The 21234-nt window shown below is 34.4% G+C and overlaps 1 protein-coding gene across 2 annotated transcripts in view; it reads left to right on the top strand.

Annotated features, from left to right (window-relative positions):
* LOC148941882 (putative sodium-coupled neutral amino acid transporter 12) overlaps window positions 1–20997 on the top strand; it is a 68161-nt gene extending 47164 nt beyond the window's left edge. For both annotated transcript variants that reach the window (XM_089103730.1, XM_089103731.1), the window contains exons 5-8: window positions 581–711; window positions 8534–8636; window positions 12769–12862; window positions 18873–20997. In XM_089103730.1, coding sequence (XP_088959856.1) covers window positions 581–711; window positions 8534–8636; window positions 12769–12862; window positions 18873–19654 — 1110 coding nt within the window. In that variant the 3' untranslated portion in view covers window positions 19655–20997. The remainder of the gene's footprint in view (window positions 1–580; window positions 712–8533; window positions 8637–12768; window positions 12863–18872) is intronic.
* The last annotated feature ends 237 nt before the right edge of the window (window positions 20998–21234 follow it).

Below are 21234 nucleotides of genomic sequence, written 5' to 3'. Positions count from 1 at the left end.
TATCCAACGTGTTTCCTTCTTCTTCTTCATTCATGGTGTTTTTTTCCTTGTCCACTACAACTTTGTAATACATTTTTTGACAAAAAGTGCATTTTCATATACATTATGATATATCACACGAGTGGCGTCATCCATAGTAGTCAAGGTAGTCAAGCAGTCTGTGGTAACGAAATTCAATAAATAGTGATTCAATTCTACATAATTCATTAAATTTAATGTTACCCATCGAAAGCTCCGAGCCTAAGAAAATTTTCAAAAAAGGGGAAAACGCCCCCAAAAGTCAAGAAATCTAGCCAAAGAGCTATAAATTACAAAATTTGCCACGTTTGCCAGTGTCATTCAAGATTACCAATAGCCAGCGTCGCCTATTACGCGATTGAATTGCCACTTTCGCCCAAATTTTGAACTGTATAGCCAGCCATGTTTGGTAGTCTAATTAATAATTAATATTGTCTGGAAACGATTAAAGTACTATGTTTGCTAAATTGTGGAATTTGTTTGTTTGTTATCAATACGGTTAACTTCTAGTGTCACCCAAATTAAAATTACGGATTAATCAAATATTAACTTTAATTTCTAGGGGACAATGGCACGTCTTTTTTTCAATAGAATTGGGACTTCTCTCTTCTTTCTGTGCGTCTGCATATATCTCTACGGGGATCTAGCAATATATGGAGCAGCTATGTCAAGAACCATTACAGATGTCATATGGTTTGTATCACTATTTTCGAGTTTGTTCTACGAAACGGAGAGGGAGCTGTGTTGCCACTTCGGAATTTTAAGAGATTCCGCTTGTCCGCCAGAAAATCCCTATATTTACTTTTAAAATCCCTACAATTCCAATTTTTTTATTGAGTTGAATTGTGTTTGGTTATTATCAGTTTTTTCCTTATTTCTAGATTGTGAGCAATTTTTGTATACTGTCTCTACCGTTAAGATTGCTTAGTCTCCCATATTTTTCTGTCAGTCGAATTTTCTTTTGTTAATATTGAATTTCTTCTTATTTTGTAGTTTGGGGCGAAGGAGGAAAAGAAAGTTTCCTCCTCCCATTTGGAAGTTTTACTTCCAAAATCTATTAATTCCTACTTTACTTCGTAAAAATCACTAACTCAAAATCCCTAAAATTCAACTATTTTTCGTTGAGCTGTATTTTCTTTGGTTATTATAAGTTTCTCTCTAAATTACCTAGAATAGATGGGTAAGAATAGCCAAGAGATCCTATTCATCCTCCATAAAAACCCTATCCTTACTTTTAGACTCCTTAAGCAGGAGCGTATCCAGGATTTATTTTAGGGGGGGGGGCAAAATAGGTTGATCCGATAAAAAAAATTTAGGGAGGGTGCAAAATAGGTTGATCGGATAAACTTGCGTTAGGAGCAAGTTTAAGTAACGCAAACTTTAGTTAATTAAGTAAATTACACTACTTTAGTCTACGGTAGGGGGGTGCGCGCCCCCTCACCCCCCCCCCCCCCGCTGGATCCACCGCTGTCCTTAAGTTTCCCCTATTTTTACTTTTACTGTCTCCTATTTTTAATTTTACTTCACCCCTATTATCTTTACTTTTAGAATCCTTGTTTCCCCTATTTTTTAGTGAGTTTTGTTGTCTTTACTTTGTATCAGTTTTTTCCCCTTATATCCTAGAAGAGGGGGGGTATTACCTTCAAATTTTCAACACTTCTGCTGTCCGCTATAAAAATATCTACCTGAACTTTCAGAATCATGTTCGAAATTCCTAAGTTAATGTTTTCAAAATTCGAAATATGTTCAAAAAACTAAAGTATATTTAAAATCCCTAATTTAAGGAACCGAATTTCTGTGGACTGTGTCAGTTTTGTACCAGATGATTTTCATTGTGATTATTGCTATATAAAAGACCAATATTGCAGAGGTTAAGAGAGAAAATGAGGATAGCTGTTGGTTTGGTGTGGAATCAGGAGTTGAGCAGGGTTGTGTCCTATCCCAGTTTATGTGGATTATTTTTATTCATTTGTCTTAAGGAACACGGTGAATGCTATTTCATTGAACTGAATTGGAGATTTTAAGAGTTCATGGTGCAAGAACGGGTTTGAAAATCATTGTTAGGAAAACTAAGTCGCTTAAACTTGGAATAAAAGAGGGTGAAGAGAAGGATTGAGGATGAAGGAAGAGGGTGAAGAGAAACGATAAAATTTATGAAGTGGATAGCTTCACTTTTTTGGCTAGCATTATTATTAAAGGTTGTGAATGCAGTGGAGATGTAAAAAGTAGAATAACCAAGGAGAAGGGTGTTTTCCATAGTTGAAAAACTTTAGGAGAATAGGAAGACAAATCCGCAAGCTAGGATTAGAACATTGGAAGCTACTGTAATAACAGTGGTCAAGTATAGTCTGAAAGGTGAGCGCTTCAAATGGATGAGGAAAATTTACTAAATGTGTTCCGGAAGAATTGTCCAGGGATTGCTTTTGAGACTCATTTTGACTAACCCTATATCAAGCAATGAGCTGTGGTTCAATGTTCGATGAGCAAGGAGCAGTGGTTCGATCCTGGTTTCCATGGCAATTTAGAAAGAAAGATTAAGAGGGCTAAGCAAGTCGTTCCTGATTAAAGATTAAGCAGGTCTTCACTGAATTGGGTGGGAAGGGTTGTTTAGGAAGGATTTAAAAGACATTAGACTTTCATGGTAGCTGTAAATGGTGAAGCTTTAAATAGAAGTGGGTAGAGGAGTGTGCCTAGCTTTGTTATCCTCAGGTGGCTTGCTACTTTAGTGAATCGTTAGTGGTAGCATTATTTGTGCATAAATTTTTCTTTTTTTCCTAGAAGTGAGATGAGAGCAGTGCTTTTACTTTCAGGTTTAAAGGTCCTTACTATTCCTCAGACAAATTACCATCATTATATCCAAATTCTCTTCTTTTCTATGAGCTGAATAATTTTTGTTTTGTATTAGTTTTCCCTCTGATTTCTAAGGAATAAGAGAAAGCAGTAACTCCGTTTCCAAGTTTTAAAATATCCTATCTGGTATCTCTAAAAAAAATATTTATTTCGCTTTTAAATTTCTGAAAACCTCCCAAGTTTTTAATGAGCCACGCTAACTTTGGTTTTCGTTAGTTTTATTTCTTCGTTTCAAATCTCTTAGCACCTTTATTTTTCAATGACCATTGTGATTGGTTATAGTTTTCTGTTTGTCTCTTTAATGTACCAAGGACATCAAAATGAAAACATTTTTTCCCCGGGACCCGTCTAATGTCTACTCACACCTGTATAATTTCCCGGAAGGTAGTTTCTCTTTCGACAAGTCATATTTAAATTAACCCTAGACACTACTCTCTATCTTTATTTACTTTTAACATCAATAACAGCACTCCTATATACCCTAGTATCTTGTAATGACCCTGCCAGTCTTCGGTTCACAATAACATAATCAATAAAGTTAGCTGTCTTACCATCATGTGCATAGCTTATTAACGGATGGGCCATTTTATGACCAAACGCTGTATTGGTTAAACTAGATTGTAGTACCTACAAAATTGCAGCAGTCTGTAGCAACTAAGGTTGTCAATTCGTATACAAATTTTAACTAGTCCATGATACAGTCTATCCCTATTTCTACTGACCTGATTGTTAAAATCTCCAAATTAAATAACCATATTTCTATTTAATAATAGTAATAATTCTATTACATAGTTTTTTTAGTTTAAAATTATAATTTTAAACTAATACATTTTACACATTATACATAGTTTAAAATTGTAATTTTATTACAATTTTATATAATAATAGTCATACAAATACATGTAAATGCTCGAAGGATTTAATGGACAAAAAAAAAGAAAAACAAACTGAAAAATCACTTAACACAACGAAACAAAATCATATTGCAGTGAAACGGAAGCAAAAATCGTGACACAATAGTACTAGCCAGTGGAAAGTCGTGGATTTTTCTACTTCGATTAATGAAACGGATAGAAAGCTCATCCAGTTTCTCGATTATTTCAAAAATATGGTATTTTTGCGAAACATACGAGTTTTAGAACCATATGGAAATTCCCAGTAAATATCTACAATACCAGAAAAAATTTGAACAGATTTACTTGCGCCCGGTTTTATTAAACAAATTCCATAGAGGGTTTACAAAAAAAAAAAAAAATAAGGGGCGCGAACATGGCATTACATAAGCGGCCAAGCCTTATTTTACCAAATTGACCTTTAGTTCTTGCAAACTTAGCGTAAGTCTTTTTTAGTTTTCCTTTAAGAGCCACAATAACTAAACTTTAAGTTGCTTTAATGGAATTCCTATATCGAAGTCTGAGGTACTCAAACGTATCTCTTTGGACAACTGTCTCCCCAAATAAGTTAAGAGCACGGCTTGGTAGTGCATTTTCGTTCAATACGACGAATTCAGTCTTAGACGGTTCTAAAGTTAACCGAATATCACCAAGAGCAGACGACGCTCTATGAACAGCTTCTATTAGAGATTCTAAATTATCACTTATTAGAAGTAGGTTATCTGCGTAGGGCAGATGAATGACATCAATACCCTCTTCTATCTAAAACTCTTGAATCGGTCTTGTCGCAGAATGCAATGCATTATTAAATATTACGGGGCTGGTTACCGAACCCTGTTTAACACTTCTACGTATCTCTATCGGTTCAGAAAGCTGTACTCCATACTCAACTCTTACTTGGGGCTTTTCATACCACTGTCACAGACATTTACAGACAAACGAATCAACCCCTGCCCTCAGTAGTGACAGAATTACTTGCGAATGTAGGACAGAATCAGACGCCTTGGATATGTCTAGTGCGCCGACAAATAACGGTTTCTTAGGTTGTTGAAACTTTTAGACACTTGAAGTAAATACCGCACAAGTATTCTGAACACCAAGCCCTGGCCGAAAACCGAATTGATTGTCCCCCACATCCGCTCGCCCCGTCACTACCGGGCACAACATCTTTTCCATAGCTTTGCTAACACTGAACAAACAGTGATGGTTCTATATGAAGCACAATCTTTAAGGTGTTTTCCTTTCTTATGAATACAAGTGACGACCCCCTGGCATAAACCTTGCGGAACATACTGTTGTGGTGCTATTGCCTGAAATAATAAAGCTATGTGACTTACCAGTTTTGGGCTACCATGCTTCGGATGTTCCGGCTGGATACCCTCTGCCCCAGATGATTTACCTAGAGGAAGAAGCCGAACAAAAGATTCAATACAAGACGGTGTAATGGTAAGCCAGTTGCTATACTGGTTCAGACGATCAAATAGGTACAACAATGTCCCCAGGAAATTACCATATAGTAGTGGAAGGTCGAAAGAAGAAAGTGTTAAAACCAGCTATTTACTTCAATACTATCAGGCGGTGACGAAGCAGAATGGGTAAGTTTAGACACTTCACATCATAACTTATAAGGATCATCGCGTGATAGCTCCTTTACTCGGCTTCTTTTCCAAGATTTTCCATATTTTAATACTTGCTTTTACTCAACTTAATAATATTGAAGACCCATCCTGATCTTCGTCTTTCACACTCGATCCAAATTTGTCTCCAAAATACATGGCGATACTTTTCCCTCTCTCAAACCAGGAAAATCTGACCAGGCTTTTTTTTACGGGTAAATAGCTTTATTTTTGAGACGGAACTGCAATAGATGCAGCAATTTTCATACTATATACAAATTCCACAAAATTACAATCTAAATCGAAAAACCGGTCAGATTTTTCTCGTGAAATCAGATTAAACGGAACCCTTATCTTATTTAAATACGAATCAAGAAGCATCTGATAAGTAAAGCATCAATATGACTCCACGTTTGCTTAGTAAACCACTTCGGCCTATAGGGAGCACAAGTCTCCAAAGAACCAGAACCGGAAACTTCTACTATCTGTCGCTGAAGGTTTGCCACATCTGTAAACAGAAAAGTCAAGATCAGAAGTGCTACCACTATTGTGGACGTTAGTAAAAGATCTGTTTCTGTGGCAGTGTAGCATTCAACATCTGTGAAAGTCTAATAGTATTACCTTCAATATCTGTATTAAAATCACCCATAACGACACAAGCTTTACGAATAAAAGCTATTATGTCGAGTAATTTTGACAAAGATGAACAACAACATATAAACAGATCTGGGTAGATAAGCTGACATTTTTTCTTGGGTAGATAAAAAACTGGTGGTTGGAATAAGTAGCGAGTCTTGTACTATTGTCTTCGTTTAGCAGATGTTCATTTACAGATTATATCGAACGCTTTGTAGACTATTTGAATGATATCTATTTTTTTTCTTGCGCCGTTTATGTTTTGAAAAAAAAAACACACGAACTTCACCGTTTATCTATCCAGTCTAAGAATTTATTTAATCAGTGCACCTTGGTTTTGTGTATTGCCACGAGCATTGGCTGCGTTTTTCAGAATCGGGCACCGAAAGCTTTTACTTGCATGGTTATATCCACAGTTGGCACATTTGAGCGCGTCTTATGTGCACTCTGAGTAGCTTTGATCGCCATCATAGTTGCTAAATTTACTGCCGTTTTGACGCTGGTTCGCACGGTGACCAAAACCCTGACATTTGTAGCACTAGCAGCTTTGTAAGGGTCTTTGATACTGGAAACAGGATATACTCAACTTTAATACCAAACTTGAGGCCCTTATCGAAGTCGTGCTTTTTTTTTCTTTTTTTTGGCAAGTAAGATTCATTTTAGTCTGTACTATCTCCGTCAGTCGGTTCTGCAGGGGCATGTTCTGCTATGACTGATACCGAGCACTATTAGTCATAAAATGAGCGGTTCATATTTTATTATTAATACCTTCCCAGTCTAAACAATACTTAAGAGCATCCTTAATCATTATGAGCCCTACTCCCTGTCTATGTACCCCATCCTTCCTGCCTGAGTAAATAAAGAAAGCTACAAATTCTCAATCTATTTGGTGCTGCATGTATTTAGCTTATTTTTTGTTGATTCTTCACCAATGTATCTTTTTTTTTATTTGGTTCCCGTTGCTATCAAAAACTGTATTACCACATGGGTCTTTTCATTCCGATCTTTGCTAATTTTCTAAAGAAATGTGTGTTTGTTTCACCTTCCCCTTGATTAATTCAAGCGATTAGGGTTCATTTCCACTGTCTTTTAGAGAGGGAAGTGAACAGTAATGCGACTTGTAAACTTAAAAATATATACAGTCTTAAACAAAAGTTCTAAAAATTGCCTTCTTCCCAGTTAATTTGTTTCGTTTCTTAGACAAGGAAAGAGGCATTGAATTACGAGAAGTGAGAAGGGGATACGAATTCTCCTGGAGCTCTGATGTTACCCTAAGGCCTTAAACGTGCATGTTAACTCATTCCTAAGTTTTCTTCAGGTGAATCACTTTCCATATGAAGCAAGTCTTTTCTAATTGAAATTGTTTTCTGATTGACTGTGCAACGAGGAAAGTGTTTGGCCTCAAAATCAGTGCTTCTATCCCTGAGGAACACCAGAGTAATTTACCAGAAATGGCATACCTTTCTAATCGATAATTATTCATTACTATAAACAATCCAAAACATTTAAATTTATAGTAATGTTTATACTAACTTTTATTATTATAGTAATATTTATAATGGAATCCAGCATACTAAACTCTGCTGGAAAACCTTTCTAATCAATAAATATTCATTACTTTAAACAATCCGAAATATCTAAATTTCGCAAAAAAATTTTTTTTTTTTTGAAACGAAGCAAAAATGAAGCTAATTGAAAAACTCGGGTGCGTATTTGAATTCAGCGTAACAAGTTCTTTAAGAAGCAATTAATACTTCTTGCAGTAATGCAAGAGTAAATTTCAAAACAAATGTTTTGATTTTTGTCTACGTTAAGATAGGAAATTCATTCTAAATATATGGTTACATTTAGGATTTTTCTTGGAGGTGGGGTTAATGATGATATAAAAAATATTTGATAATTTGAAATAGAAGTACCCAGAAATTCATAATAATATAGGATTTCGGGAGGAGGGGCGAGCCCCCCCCCCCTGTGAATATCTCGGATTACATAATTACATGGTTGAGTTAGACAAATTCACCACGACGTATTAGTACTATACTAATCATAACTCATCATAGCTTGTCTGTGGCCAATGCTGCTTTGCGTACTCCTCCTCCTCTTTGCTCGATTTGGAGCCTCAGTCTTGACTCTCATTTGAGAAATTTCTTCTACATTTAAACCTTTCTTGCCCACCTTCCCATCCTATTTTAGAACGTCAATTTAAAAGTTTCTTGAGGTGTACCTTTCTCAGATCAGCCAAAAAACAATTAGGGCTTCAAGAAGTCATCGATAAATTTTTTAAGAATATTTTTAAAGTACTTCATCATTTTTTTTTTTTTTTTTTTTTTGCTAAGAACAGGTTTAAATTTACATTTAAAATAAATATCCAAACGTTTTTTTTGTCGATTTTATTTTCTCTTTGAAAAGCTTGTCAGATTGTAAGATAGGTGCTACAGCTAGAGGAACTTCTGTTATCAAATTTAAATTTTGTTTGTGGTTAAGATATAGTCTAATTTATAGTAACTTTCTCTGTGACAGCACGCATATGACAAATGGATCCTGTAATGCAACCATGTCTGATGATGACCTATGCTTCAACCATACTAGCTTCACAAGATTTGACGTCTATAGAATCTCACTGGTAAGTTAAATTGCGCTAAAAAGTAAGCTAATTTTTGGTAACAATTTTTGGTACTCCTATGTTAAACGCACTCCTTTATACTGCAATGGAGACCAGTCACGAAAACAGGTTTAATTCAAGACACCGCTATAGGGTAATACGATGTATAGCGTGGTTTTCATTGCGTATACGATATTTTAAACTGTTGTTTTTTGGGGTTTAGGGGGGGGGATGTACAAAGGTTAGGTTAGGCTAGGTTTGGTTATGTTAGGTTACGTAATAATATATGCTATGCCTTGCCCCCCATCCCCCTAATGTGGAAATTCATAGCCCAAATGTGTTTCTAAACTATTATATATTCATCCTATTTTATTTCATTAGCATTAACCAAACTAGCACTATATAAAAGAGTGTTTTTAACATAGGAGTACCCAATTTTTGTGATAATGACACATTTGCTGATGATGACCTATGCTTCAAACATACTAGCTTCATAAGATTTGACGGCTATAGAATCTCGCAGATAAGCTAAACTGCGTTTAAAATTCAAACTCAAAATCATCCAGATAGTTTCGTAAACCGCATTGGCCTGACGTGACGGAGAATAAAAACCAAAAGAGAGGGAAAAGGAGAATTGGGTCTTATAAGGTCAAAGGAGATGCTGGATCAAACAAGACAGATATTTTGGGAAGACAACCCCTTCCCTTCTTCAGGGCTATTTTGGGAGGGCAACCGCTTCCCTTCTGTAGGGCTATAAGAGATAGTCTCAAAGAAACATGTTCACATTTTCCGAGTGAAAACGCGAACGATAGAAGCCAGATAAAAATTAAAAGACAAAATAAGCAACATGGAGAACAAAAAAACAAACGAAAATTTAAATTGAAAGAATTACGAAATAACCTGACAACGTGGAAAGAATAATACAACAACCGATAAAATCAACAAACAAAAACCAAAACCAACAAACGTGGAGAAAATAAAATCAACAAACGAAAATTTAAACTGAAAGAATTAAGAAATAACCTGACAACGTGGAAAAAATAATACAACAACCGATACAATCATAATTAAAAAAACTGAAAACATTAAAAGCCAAAATACCCAACTGAAAAAAAAGCTAGCTGCTCACTATTATCCAACGACTAACAGTAAACAATGCTCTCTTTAAGAAGGTAGAAAAGTAGCTAAGATTCTTTCAGATGAAAGTAATGAATAATTAAGCAGAGAATTACGTCACATTTGTCTAATTTTAAGTAAATAGGGAATTATTGTTAATTATCCCTTGCTATTCTTTTTGCTCCAAGACAATGGGCGACAAAGAATTGTAGGATATTTGTTTTCTATATGACTTCACTGGACATAGGGTGTGTTCCAGAACTTTATCATAATTAATAAATTAGCAAGATTATATTTAATATTCTATTATTATTTTTCTTCCAAGACGATGGAAGACAAAAGAATATAGGAAAATAACATAAAGTATGTTCCAGAACTTTATCATAATTAATAAATTAGCAAAATTATATTCAATCATCTATTATTATTTTTGTTCCAAGACGATGGAAGACAAAAGAATATAAGAAAATAACGTACTATAAATGCAGAATGGGGTACAATTTCAGCTCCTTTTATGTATTACATGTATTATAGGGGCTAAATTTATTGTTACCTGCCATTTTATGCTGAATGTAATAACATAATTAATGATAATTGAGTTCTGGAACGCAGCTGAAAATTTCACAATATTTAGCGTGTATGCACTCCCTTTGTAAGCTAAATTAAGTTTGATATGTAACTTGACAAGACATAGTGTATGTTCTAGAATTGAATCATCTTTAATGACAATTAGGTGCTATTAATTTCACACCAATACAATGTATTAAAACATATTAAGGAAATTTTATGTTACTATAAATGCAGAGTGAGCTGCGATCTCAACTCCTTTTATGGATTTACAGCTTAAAATTTCCCTTTTACAGCTGAAAATTTCACAATATTTGACGTGTATGCACTCCCTGGTAAGCTAAATTAAGTTTGATATGTGACTTCACAAGACATAGTATATGTTCTAGAACTGAATCATCTTTAATGATTATTATTTGCTATTAATTTTACACCGAGACAATGTATTGAAACATAGTAAGGAACATTTATGTTACTTGATGTTACTATAAATGCAGAACGAGCTGCAATCTCAACTCCTTTTATGGATTACATGTATTATAGGGGCTAAGTTTATTGTTATCTACCATTTTATGCTGTAAATAATTACAAATTAATTATAATTGAGTTCTGGAAAGCAGCTGCAAATTTCACAATGATTAACGTCTATGGAATATGGCTAGTGAGCTAAATTACGATTAATTTGTCTTTAATGTGACTTCAGAAGACATAGGGTATGTTCCAGAATTCGATGATCCTTAATGTTTATTATTTTCACTCGAAAACAATGGATGACAAAGAAGAAATTTTTAGTACTATAAATTCAGAACGGGCTGCGATGCTACCCCCTTATTATGTATCACAAGTATTTTAAGGCCTTAATTTGTTGTTACCTGTCATTTTATGCTGAATATAATAACAGAATTAATTATGATTAAGTTCTGGAACATTGGCACAAATTTCCCACAATTGGACGTCTACAGAATTTCGCTAATAAGCTAAATTATGTTTATTGTTGTCTTTTATACGACTTCAGAAGACATAGGATGTGTTCCCGAGCTTAATTATAATATAATGATAATTATTTGGCATTAATATTGCTCCAAGACAATTGATGACAAAAATTATGGGAAATTTGTATTACTATAAATTCAGAACAAGTTTCAATGTTAGCCCCTTTTATGTATTAGAAGTATTTTTAAGGGCTAAGCCCTAGCCCTGAAGGGGGTAATCAATCATTATAGTAGTTTTTTGGAGAGTAACTGTTGGAAAGGTTCTTTACAAAATATGACATTTCTCTGTATTATATCAAACAGTGTTACGGGATGTGGCAATTATTTTTGTCAGGGTGATCTGGGATTTGTCTTCAGCCAATTGAATGAAACACCAATTCAAAGAAGAATTACGAAAATAGTTAAAGAACAAAATACATTCTCTTCATGAATATAATTACGAATTTAAAAGGAATTTGAGTATTCCTCGACCAATATTTTAAAGACCTTTAAGGACCATGTTTTAATAGACTTAATCGGCCATTTTGTCCAACTGTATAAATACAGTATTTTAAACAGATTTAATATTAATATTATTTGACAAAATGGGCAGTTTCAAATTCAAATACATAAATTTTATTAATATATAATAAAACAATTGTTATTTTACCGTTGTTAGATTTGGTCAGTCATTTTGCCAAACAGTTTAAAAGATTAACCACGCTTTAATATTAGGACGAATAACGAATTTGATAAATAAATAAATAATATAAAATAATATATAAAAAATAAAATAATATAAAATAATATAAAAAGCCAAAATAAACATTAAATAAAATAATTAATGTTTAAATAAAAAAAATAAACATTAAATAAATAAACGATAAATAAAATAATATAAAAAGGGTATTTTCCCGTTGCTCGGTTTGATCGCCCGTTTTACTAAACAGTTTGAAATACTTTAAATCAAATACATATTTTTGTTAGAGCTATTTTATGAAACAGAGAAAAATCAAATCCAATGGAACAGACTTTACAAATAAATTATCTAAAATGGCTGTTTTGCCATTTCGTGATTTAATTGCCTATTTTACCCAAAGGTTGGAAATACTGTATATTAAATCGCATTTTAATATTAGTGCTATTTTGCGAAATGGGCCATGTCAAATTCAAAGAAACAAATTTTAGAAATAAAGAGTTTCGCAGACATATGCGAAGTTGATGATTTAAAGGGAATGTTTGATGTTCGGACAATTGACTGAAATATTCAAACAGAATAGAGTTACGGCCTTTTCTGCTTTAATCTGAGCATCTGAAAATTTTGGCGTTTATTTTCTTTTAAATGTAAGTTTCGCACCTGAGATATTGGTCCGAATTTTATTGTGACTTCGTGTGAATGGGCCTTTAGAATTTTTTATGAATGGGCCTTTAGAATTATTCTCTAGGTAGCCTCTTTGTCATTTTTGCCCCAAAAGTTTATATTTGCTAAATATTTTCAGGGAGTTTTCGTTGGTCTTCTTGGTCCATTTGTTTTTTTCAATGTTCAGAAAACCAAATATCTGCAAGTTATGACGCTTCTCATGAGGTGGTCAGGTAATTAATTTTGTACTTAATTCTTTGTAAGTATCGCTTAAAACAGTTGCAGGTGTTTTAAGTCTTCTTTTTGGGTGAAAGAAAAATGTTCAACTTATCAAAAATAATTTGCAATTTGTTCATGGAGGCTGAAAAGGGTTTTGACATGGTAAATGTGCCAACAGTGTGAAGCCTCATGCTTTTTATCAAATGTCTGCCAAACCTTGTGTGATGGGTAACTAATGGATAGGTTTTGCTATTCTTTGCATGTATCATTGATGAAACTGAGTGACTCATTCGCATGAGTCACTCCTTTTGTCCCCTCCTTTTGCATGAGTCACTCCTTTTGTCCCCTGCTTTTGCATGAGTCACTCTTCTCCCCTCCTTTTGCATGAGTCACTTCTTTTGTCCCCCTCCTTTTGCATGAGTCACTCCTTTTGTCCCCTTCTTTTGCATGAGTCAATCCTTTTGTCCCCTCCTTTTGCATGAGTCACTCCCTTTGTCCCCTGCTTTTGCATGAGTCACTCTTCTCCCCTCCTTTTGCTGAGTCACTTATTTTGTCCCCCTCCTTTTGCATGAGTCACTCCTTTTGTCCCCTTCTTTTGCATGAGTCACTCCTATTTGTCCCCTCTTTCCGAGTGACTGATTTGCCTGAGTCACTCAAAAGGAGGTGACGAAACGTACTGTTATATGCGATATGGTTTAAAGGTTTGATAGCGTTCTAACGTTGCAACTATGCCAGCATCAAATAATTAAGATAAGATTTATTACTGAAAAACGGTAATCAGAAGCCCAAATGGGCCGACTTTGCACTTTAGCGTCAATGAAACAAAGAAAAAACCGAAAACAACAACAACAACAAAAATTATAAATGGTTCAACGTCAAATTAGTTATGCGAACAAAAAAATAGAAAGATCAAAACTTGCAAAATAAACACCAAAATATAAGGTGACAGGGGAGGTATAGGGGGGTGAGGAGATTCACTGATTGAACATGTAAACTATGTAAGGGATGAAAGTTTTCTATATCTTTCTGTGGGAACTTTTATTGGGGCAACGGGGGAGATTTTTTGAAACAGAACACGGGAGGCGGGGTCTTATGGGTCAATATTGACTAGGGACAAGGGTATTTGTCCGCGGGTTATGAAGGGCATTGTTAGGGAAACGCAAGGAAATTTTTGCTCTCCTTTCCTTAAGGGTAACTAAATTGGCTCTCCAAAGATGGGAAATATAAGGCACTTTACCTTCATGTAAGATAATTCTTAGGCACCTTTTTTGGACTGGCTCTATGCTATCCGACAATTCAATTGAGATGCCAGGATGCCAAACAGGACAAAGGTACTCGAGGGTTGGGCGTACAAATGAGAGGAAAATCCTCAAACGATGCGATTTGGGACATTTAAGTTTTTTAAGGAGTTCAAGTAGTAAAAATGTGGCATTTGCGTGTTTTAAAATATCATTAATATGGTAATCCCATTTTCTGCTGCTTGAGATGGTAACATTCAGAAATTTCAAAGTGGTGACAGACATTTCAGGGGGGATCGGTCAGGAGAAAGAAGGGGGAGTTTTAAGGAAATTAATAGTTAAAACTGTTGACTTTAAGGGGTTGACTCTCATATAACTAGTAACGGCTTTGTCTGATATTGGGTCCAAGATGTCCATAGGGCTACTTTTTATATGTATAAGAAATATCTCTAAGACACTTAGGTATCAACAAATTTCTATCCATCCGTGGAACTGAGGCCAAAGCTGTTTATTATTGCGAGAAATAAAATTCGGCCTAGGGCGTTCCTTGGGGCACACCATTGTAGATTGGGAGGAGATCAGAATATACATTCAGGTATTTAACGACTTGCGTTCTACTAGAAAGGAAAGACGCAATTATTCTAATTAAGTAGGGGTCAACTTGAAAGTCATTGGATAGTTTTTCTACCAATGCATAGTGGTTGATTAAACCAAAAGCTTTTTGCAAGTCCACTGCATTAAGATTGAGCCAGGTATTCTGTTTTTCAAGTGTTTTACATATTGTGTCCATGAGGTAAAGGAGATACTGGGTGGTAGATGTAGAGCGTAAGTTTCCGAATTGTCTTTGATCAACATTGGGGATTATCTTTACTTTCAACCATTCAGCGAAAAAGCTTTCATATAACTTGAAAAAAACTGGAGTAAGAGTAATGGGCCGGGCACCATCAAAATCCTGCTTGTTACCTTTCTTTTTTACGGGAGTAATAAATCCTAATATCCAATAATTTTGGGACTTACCAGTAGAGGTGATCTCAAAATTACGTAATTTATCCCTCCTTGTAAATGTCTGCCAAACCTTACGAGATCGGTAGCTAACTTTTAGGGTTTATTATTCTTTGCAAGAGTCACCCATAAATATTTGAGAGGTGTTGGAGCTTCTCATTGGCTTGAAAAAATCAACAAGGAATTGTCAAAGGAGTGGCCAAAATGAATGTTGCATGCGACATGATTCTAAAGATTTGGTAGTGTTTTAACATTGCAACTATGTGACGATGCAACTACGTTATCATTCAGTGTCAGTGTCAGCATTGCTGCATTCTGACAATGCAACTACGTCACCATCGTAAAATTACATGATTTATTCATCCTAGTAAATGTCTTGCATCATGCTATAGAGTATATTAAGTTATAAAGTTATGGAGGTTTAACAGCATTCTATTGCACAGCATTCTGCTAAAAATTGTCAAAATCATAAAATTACATGATCTAATATGCCAAGTAGTATATGGGCGTGTAGAATTTGCTATGTTCTGATTATTTTAACGATTATTTTATTAAATAATTTCGCTTAACTGTTTAAAAGATATTATAAATATATTACGGATGCCCAACGAAGCGTAAAGTACTAAGTAAAGTGAAAAGGAAGCGTAATTATTCTGACTGTATCTGGCTGTATAGCCATATTTATCTTTAAAAATAGGAACAAATCGAAAATTCAATGTTTACTGGAAAAGACCTTCCCTTCGAATCCCGGTACCGGAACTTTTTTTTTCTAATTATCTTTAAAAATAGGAACAAATCAAAAATTCATTGTTTACTGAAAAAGATCTTCCCTTCGCAACGCGGGACCGGAACTTTTTTTTTTCACATGAAGTTATGCAGTTTCTGTTGGTAATGGGTACCAGACTTGCGTGAAATATCGGCAAAAAATAAGCTAAAAATGTATGGTACCAAACAGGTTAAGAAGGCGTAGTTTCCTTTGAAGGTTTAGGTGTCTTTGGGAATCAACAGGTAGTTGATGTTTGAATTTCTATGGACGGCGTTGTCAAATTCGTATAATTAGTTTTGCTTATTTAGTTCCATTGTTTAGCGTGGTAACTGACGAAAATGTAATACTGCCGTAGAAATCATAATTTTGAAACAGCCAAAAGAAAAATCTTAGAAATACATGGTTATCAGACATGAATAAACCTAAGATGGTTCCAAGGGGGAAAAAATGTTCTATTTTAGTGTGCTTGTTCAGGACAATATCCACTTTGTTGGAAGTGAAGGAGGGGTGTTTTCGTTCCGGGAGGGCGGGAGATAAAAAATCCGTTTTACAAAAATTTCTTACCATGCAGTTTTTAAAATTTTGATGTGTTGGACAAGAATTTCGGGGGGAGGGAATCAAATCGGGTAAACCCCTCTGGATACGGTCATGTCCTTGATACTTTGAAAATATTGCAAGTATCAGGATCTTGTAATGAACAGTTTTTATATGTCATCTGGTCTAATCTATTGTTACTAAATATCATCCAGATTTAAGTTTAACGTTTTAGATTTAAATCAAGGCTATAAATATATAGTTAAATTATGGACTACAAATCTATTTTCAAAGGATAGTCTGCCCTTTAAAAAAAAAATTAATTCGATACCCCTGACACAGATAAAGGTGTTAAATTAAATCATCAGAAGTATGTGGTAAATGACGTTGTTGAATTCTAGTATGTTTAGTTACACTCTATGGTTTCATTCCTATTATTGCTATTAACCTTAGAAATAATAAATTATTACTTATTTTATTATTTTGCCGGGTTTTTTGGTTTTGATTAGTGTAAGCACCAGGGAACCGAGCTTCGCTCAGTGAAAAGAAAACAAACTTTTTTTTTAATCTATTTCGCAAAACAACTTAAATTTTCGTGATAAATCCTAGTTTGATGGTTATTTGAATTTGTCAGAATCTAGCTCCGGTGAGATTCTCTCCTTGGGTGACGACAACTTCAGCTTCAAAATAATACAATTGATGTTCTTAGTCTAATAAATAATTCAATAGGTCAGTATAATAACTTTACATCAAATTCCCATTTTCAGCTGTTAGTAAGTAGTAAGTATAATTTTTTGGGAACCGAGGAACCGAGCTTCGCTCAGTGAAAAGAAAATAAACTTTTTTTTTAATCTATTTCGCGAAACAACTTAAATTTCGTTTTATTTTATTCTGCAAGCCTTGTTGCATATTATTCTTCACATGACAAATTATTCACATTTTTTCGAATATTTTTCACATGAAGTTATGCAGTTTCTGGTGGTAATGGGTGCCAAAGACTTAATTTCCTTGTAATTCCCTTGTAAAAGGTTTTCGACTATTCTGATTCCAATGGTGCCCTTTTCATTTTGATTTTACGCCGTTTTTGAGGGGTTTCTGGTTTTTATCTAAAGCAAGTCTTTGGCACCCATTATCACCAGAAACTGCATAACTTCATGTGAAAAATATTCGAAAAAATGTGAATAATTTGTCATGTGAAGAATAATATGCAACAAGGCTTGCAGAATAAAATAAAACGAAATTTAAGTTGTTTCGCGAAATAGATTAAGCAAAAAAGTTTGTTTTCTTTTCACTGAGCGAAGCTCGGTTCCTCGGTTCCCGAAAAATTATTCTGTTTTATCGACATTCAAATTAAATTGTAATGTGCTTTTTAAAATATTTATCACAGATGCTCATTCTCAGCAAAACTGATTATAACTATTCCAAGCATTTGTGACATCCTTCTTATGAAAAAATTTTCCCAACACAACATTCCGTCAAAATAGTTTTTGGACTCAGAAATAACTTCATCTTGGTAGGATTTAATGCTAAGCCAAGCTAACCGGACCTTTGGGCCTAGTATTCTGTCACAGTATTGTTTATTTCGGCAACAATATGATTTATTTAATATGTGATAAGCACGGCCGGATTTAAAGCTTTGATTTTGCGCGGCCCAAGAGTTGAAACGCGGCCCAGCCGTATTTGCCACTCCCTTTTGTGAGATTTTCGGGGAAATCCCCAAAAACTCGGGGATATTGGAAGCAGTGAACAGAACGTAACTGATGAGCCAACAGTAATGAAAGAGGGAGGTGATACCAAGCTATCAACTACTATTCTTGGGAGACATCTGACAGTTTATAAGTGGCCATGGAATCCCTTTGTTGTTTTAAAATCACTTTTCTGTGAATAGGCAGCACGGCGGCGGAGTGCACCTGGCACTTTGACGTTAAATCACATCAGTCCAGTTTTTGATATGAAAAAAAATCACTCAGTGATAATCTATCGTGCCCCCCGACATTGTGCGCCCCTAGTCCTGGACCTAGTGGGTATATTGGTAAATCCTGGCCTGGTTATAAGATTATATTTAAAAAAATTTAATTGGTTCCAAAAATTAAAGCAATTTGGTCCTTCCAAAATTAAGGTCCTAAACGATTTTTTTTTCATGGTCTATCTTGATCGTTTTCACCGAAAAATTGTACTTTGCAAATTATCAGAAAAAATTATAGTTCTGTTTTGAGTAAAATTATCAGAAAAATAGATAAATGTATATATATACAGTAATTGTTCGTTTAATAATGTAAGATTACGCTTAGAAAGAATAAATTACTATTTATTTAATTATTTTGCTGTGTTTTATGTTTTAATTATCATACTCAATTAATTCAATCATACTAAACAGTTAATTATTGCTTGTTTTCTTAACAGTGTAATAGCCTTTAATCTTGTTTTGGATTTTGTTTTTTCCTGGATCGCGTACTATTTTAATTTTTGTTATTTTAATTATAGCTTTCGCCAGCATGATTGTCTTGGCCATCCGTCGATTGATTCATACTCCAACCGGAGAGAAACCTCCCACTCCCACTATGGTGAACTGGGAAGGTCTCCCAAATTTATTTGGAGTTTGTGTCTACTCTTTTATGTGTCACCATAGCCTACCCTCTCTGGTGACTCCGATCTCAAACAAAAAACATATATTCTCTCTATTATCTATAGACTATATGCTAATCTTGCTTTTTTATTTACTTTTATCCTTAACTGGGATATTTGCATTTCCGTTTGTTGAAGACTTGTATACGTTGAATTTTATTCCTAGTCGTTGTGATATTGGATCGTCCAGTGTTGCCGATCAAGTTTTTCGATATTTTCTGGCATTATTTCCAGTGTTTACATTATCTGCAAGTTTTCCTATTATTGCCATTACGCTTAGAAATAATTTAAGGTCGCTTTTTTTACAAAAACCTGATATTCATTATAATAAGGGGTTTATTACTTATTTCTTCCCTTTGCTAGCGCTTTTGCCGCCATTAATGTTAGCTTTTTGCACTCATAATCTTCAAACACTGATTGGTATTACTGGGTCTTATGCTGGCTCAGGGATTCAATATTTCATCCCCGCTTTTCTTGTATTTTCTGCTAGGAGAATTCTTTCCCGAAAGCTGCGTTTGGAGAATGTTGATAATAAATACAGATCTCCGTTTGGAGGGAATGTTTGGATTGTTTTTGTTATTGTTTGGGCTACTGCTTGTATTGGCTTAGTTACATATAATCATTTTTCGTCCGAGGGATGATTTAGGGGAAAGCTAGGGATCACCGTTTTTGGGGTTTGAGGGGTATCAGTGAGTCGTTCCTGAAGAAGGGGTTCTGGAACTAAAATAAGTCCATTTAGAATTTAATTTTTCTCTGATTATTGTTTTGACTAATTTGGGAAACATTTCTAATAGATTAATCATGGGAAATCTTATTATTTGAAAAATGAGTCTGTGATGTATAAAAATGCACAAAAATGTTCAAAATGCACAATTGTTGGTATTAGTTCGTGATTCTATGTTATTTTAAAGATGGTTGAAATCGTAAACTCGAAATAGGATCTTGTTTAGGTATTGAGAAAATATTATAATAAATAAGAAATTACTCAAGAAATGAGTTCATTTATTTCTCACTTTTTTACACTTTTATAGGAAACGTAAATGCACTGCCATCATTATGGGGGGAGGGGAGGGTTTAGACTCCCCCTTTGTTGAAGATGATACCTGTTTGAAAATGCTGCTTTTGTGGGCTTTTATTTTAGGGCAGTAAGTTACAAGCTGTTTTTTCTTTCCCATTTGTATTAATTTAAAGCTAAATTTTTTAAGTAACTTGTTTTTCACTAAATTACTGTTTTAATTACTGTATTGCGCAACATTTTACGCTGGCTCGATTGGTATAGTTACGTTTTCTTTTCTTTTTTCAGAAAATATGATTACAGTTTGGATTTAAAATTCTTTCTGAGTCGCTTTCGAAGTTTTTCTGTAAAGCAAAATCTTACTTTGAATACAGCCTTTCTCATTCCTTCGCAATTTTTAACTATCAATTTCGCAATTTTTAACTATCAATTTTTAACTATCAAGCTATCATTTGGCAGATTCTGCAAATCTGCACCGCCAATCTGCATAATTTTATTTCAATGGAGACTTCTTTTCCTTTCGTATTGGCAGTTTGCAGCTACTACAACCTTCGACGCTGCTTTTTCTGCAAGATGTCAGAATAGCACAATCTACCAAATGGAGACTAGCTTTAAGAAATATTGTCTCCGTTCGGTAACAGCGATTGTAATATTATCTATATATAGGTTCGTTATTTATCAATTTAGGTAAATAAATTGTTTTGCCAATTATTCTTCGACTGAAATTTGCTTCAGTATAAAATTAGAAAAATTTCATTTTTGCACTTTTGCCTTAGATTTACTGAAGTGTATTAACGTGAGCAACCATATTTGTTCCTGTTAGAAAAGATCAGGGTTTTTTGTGTGAATATTTTAGGGTGTATGTAAATATTGTTCGAAACAGTTTATTTGTTTTGCTGTGATTTTTCGCAAACTTATTCTTCATTTGTACTATTTTTGTATAGACGGAGTTTCTTCTATTAAAGCGATTTATTTGAGGTTTTGTATCTTTTACATATTTTTCTGGTTTTGTTGTATTTGCCTGGCAAATACAGCCCCTTTTATATATCTTGCAATATTTGCTATCAAATTTAGAAAATACATGTGAGCTATACGTAATTATAGAATTAATGGTAAAAAGCAAGATGTATCGGTGGAGGTCTACCCCATAGGTCTTTGTAGGTGGGGTTCTGTGGTGTTAGGAAGTTGTAGGCTGAAGAGCTTTGG

Source organism: Artemia sp. Qi Xiang Cuo, chromosome 17, assembly GCF_049724085.1.
Source record: "Artemia sp. Qi Xiang Cuo chromosome 17, ASM4972408v1, whole genome shotgun sequence".
In the NCBI taxonomy this organism is placed as follows: domain Eukaryota; kingdom Metazoa; phylum Arthropoda; class Branchiopoda; order Anostraca; family Artemiidae; genus Artemia; species Artemia sp. Qi Xiang Cuo.
This window is presented reverse-complemented; position numbering and strand designations above follow the sequence as displayed.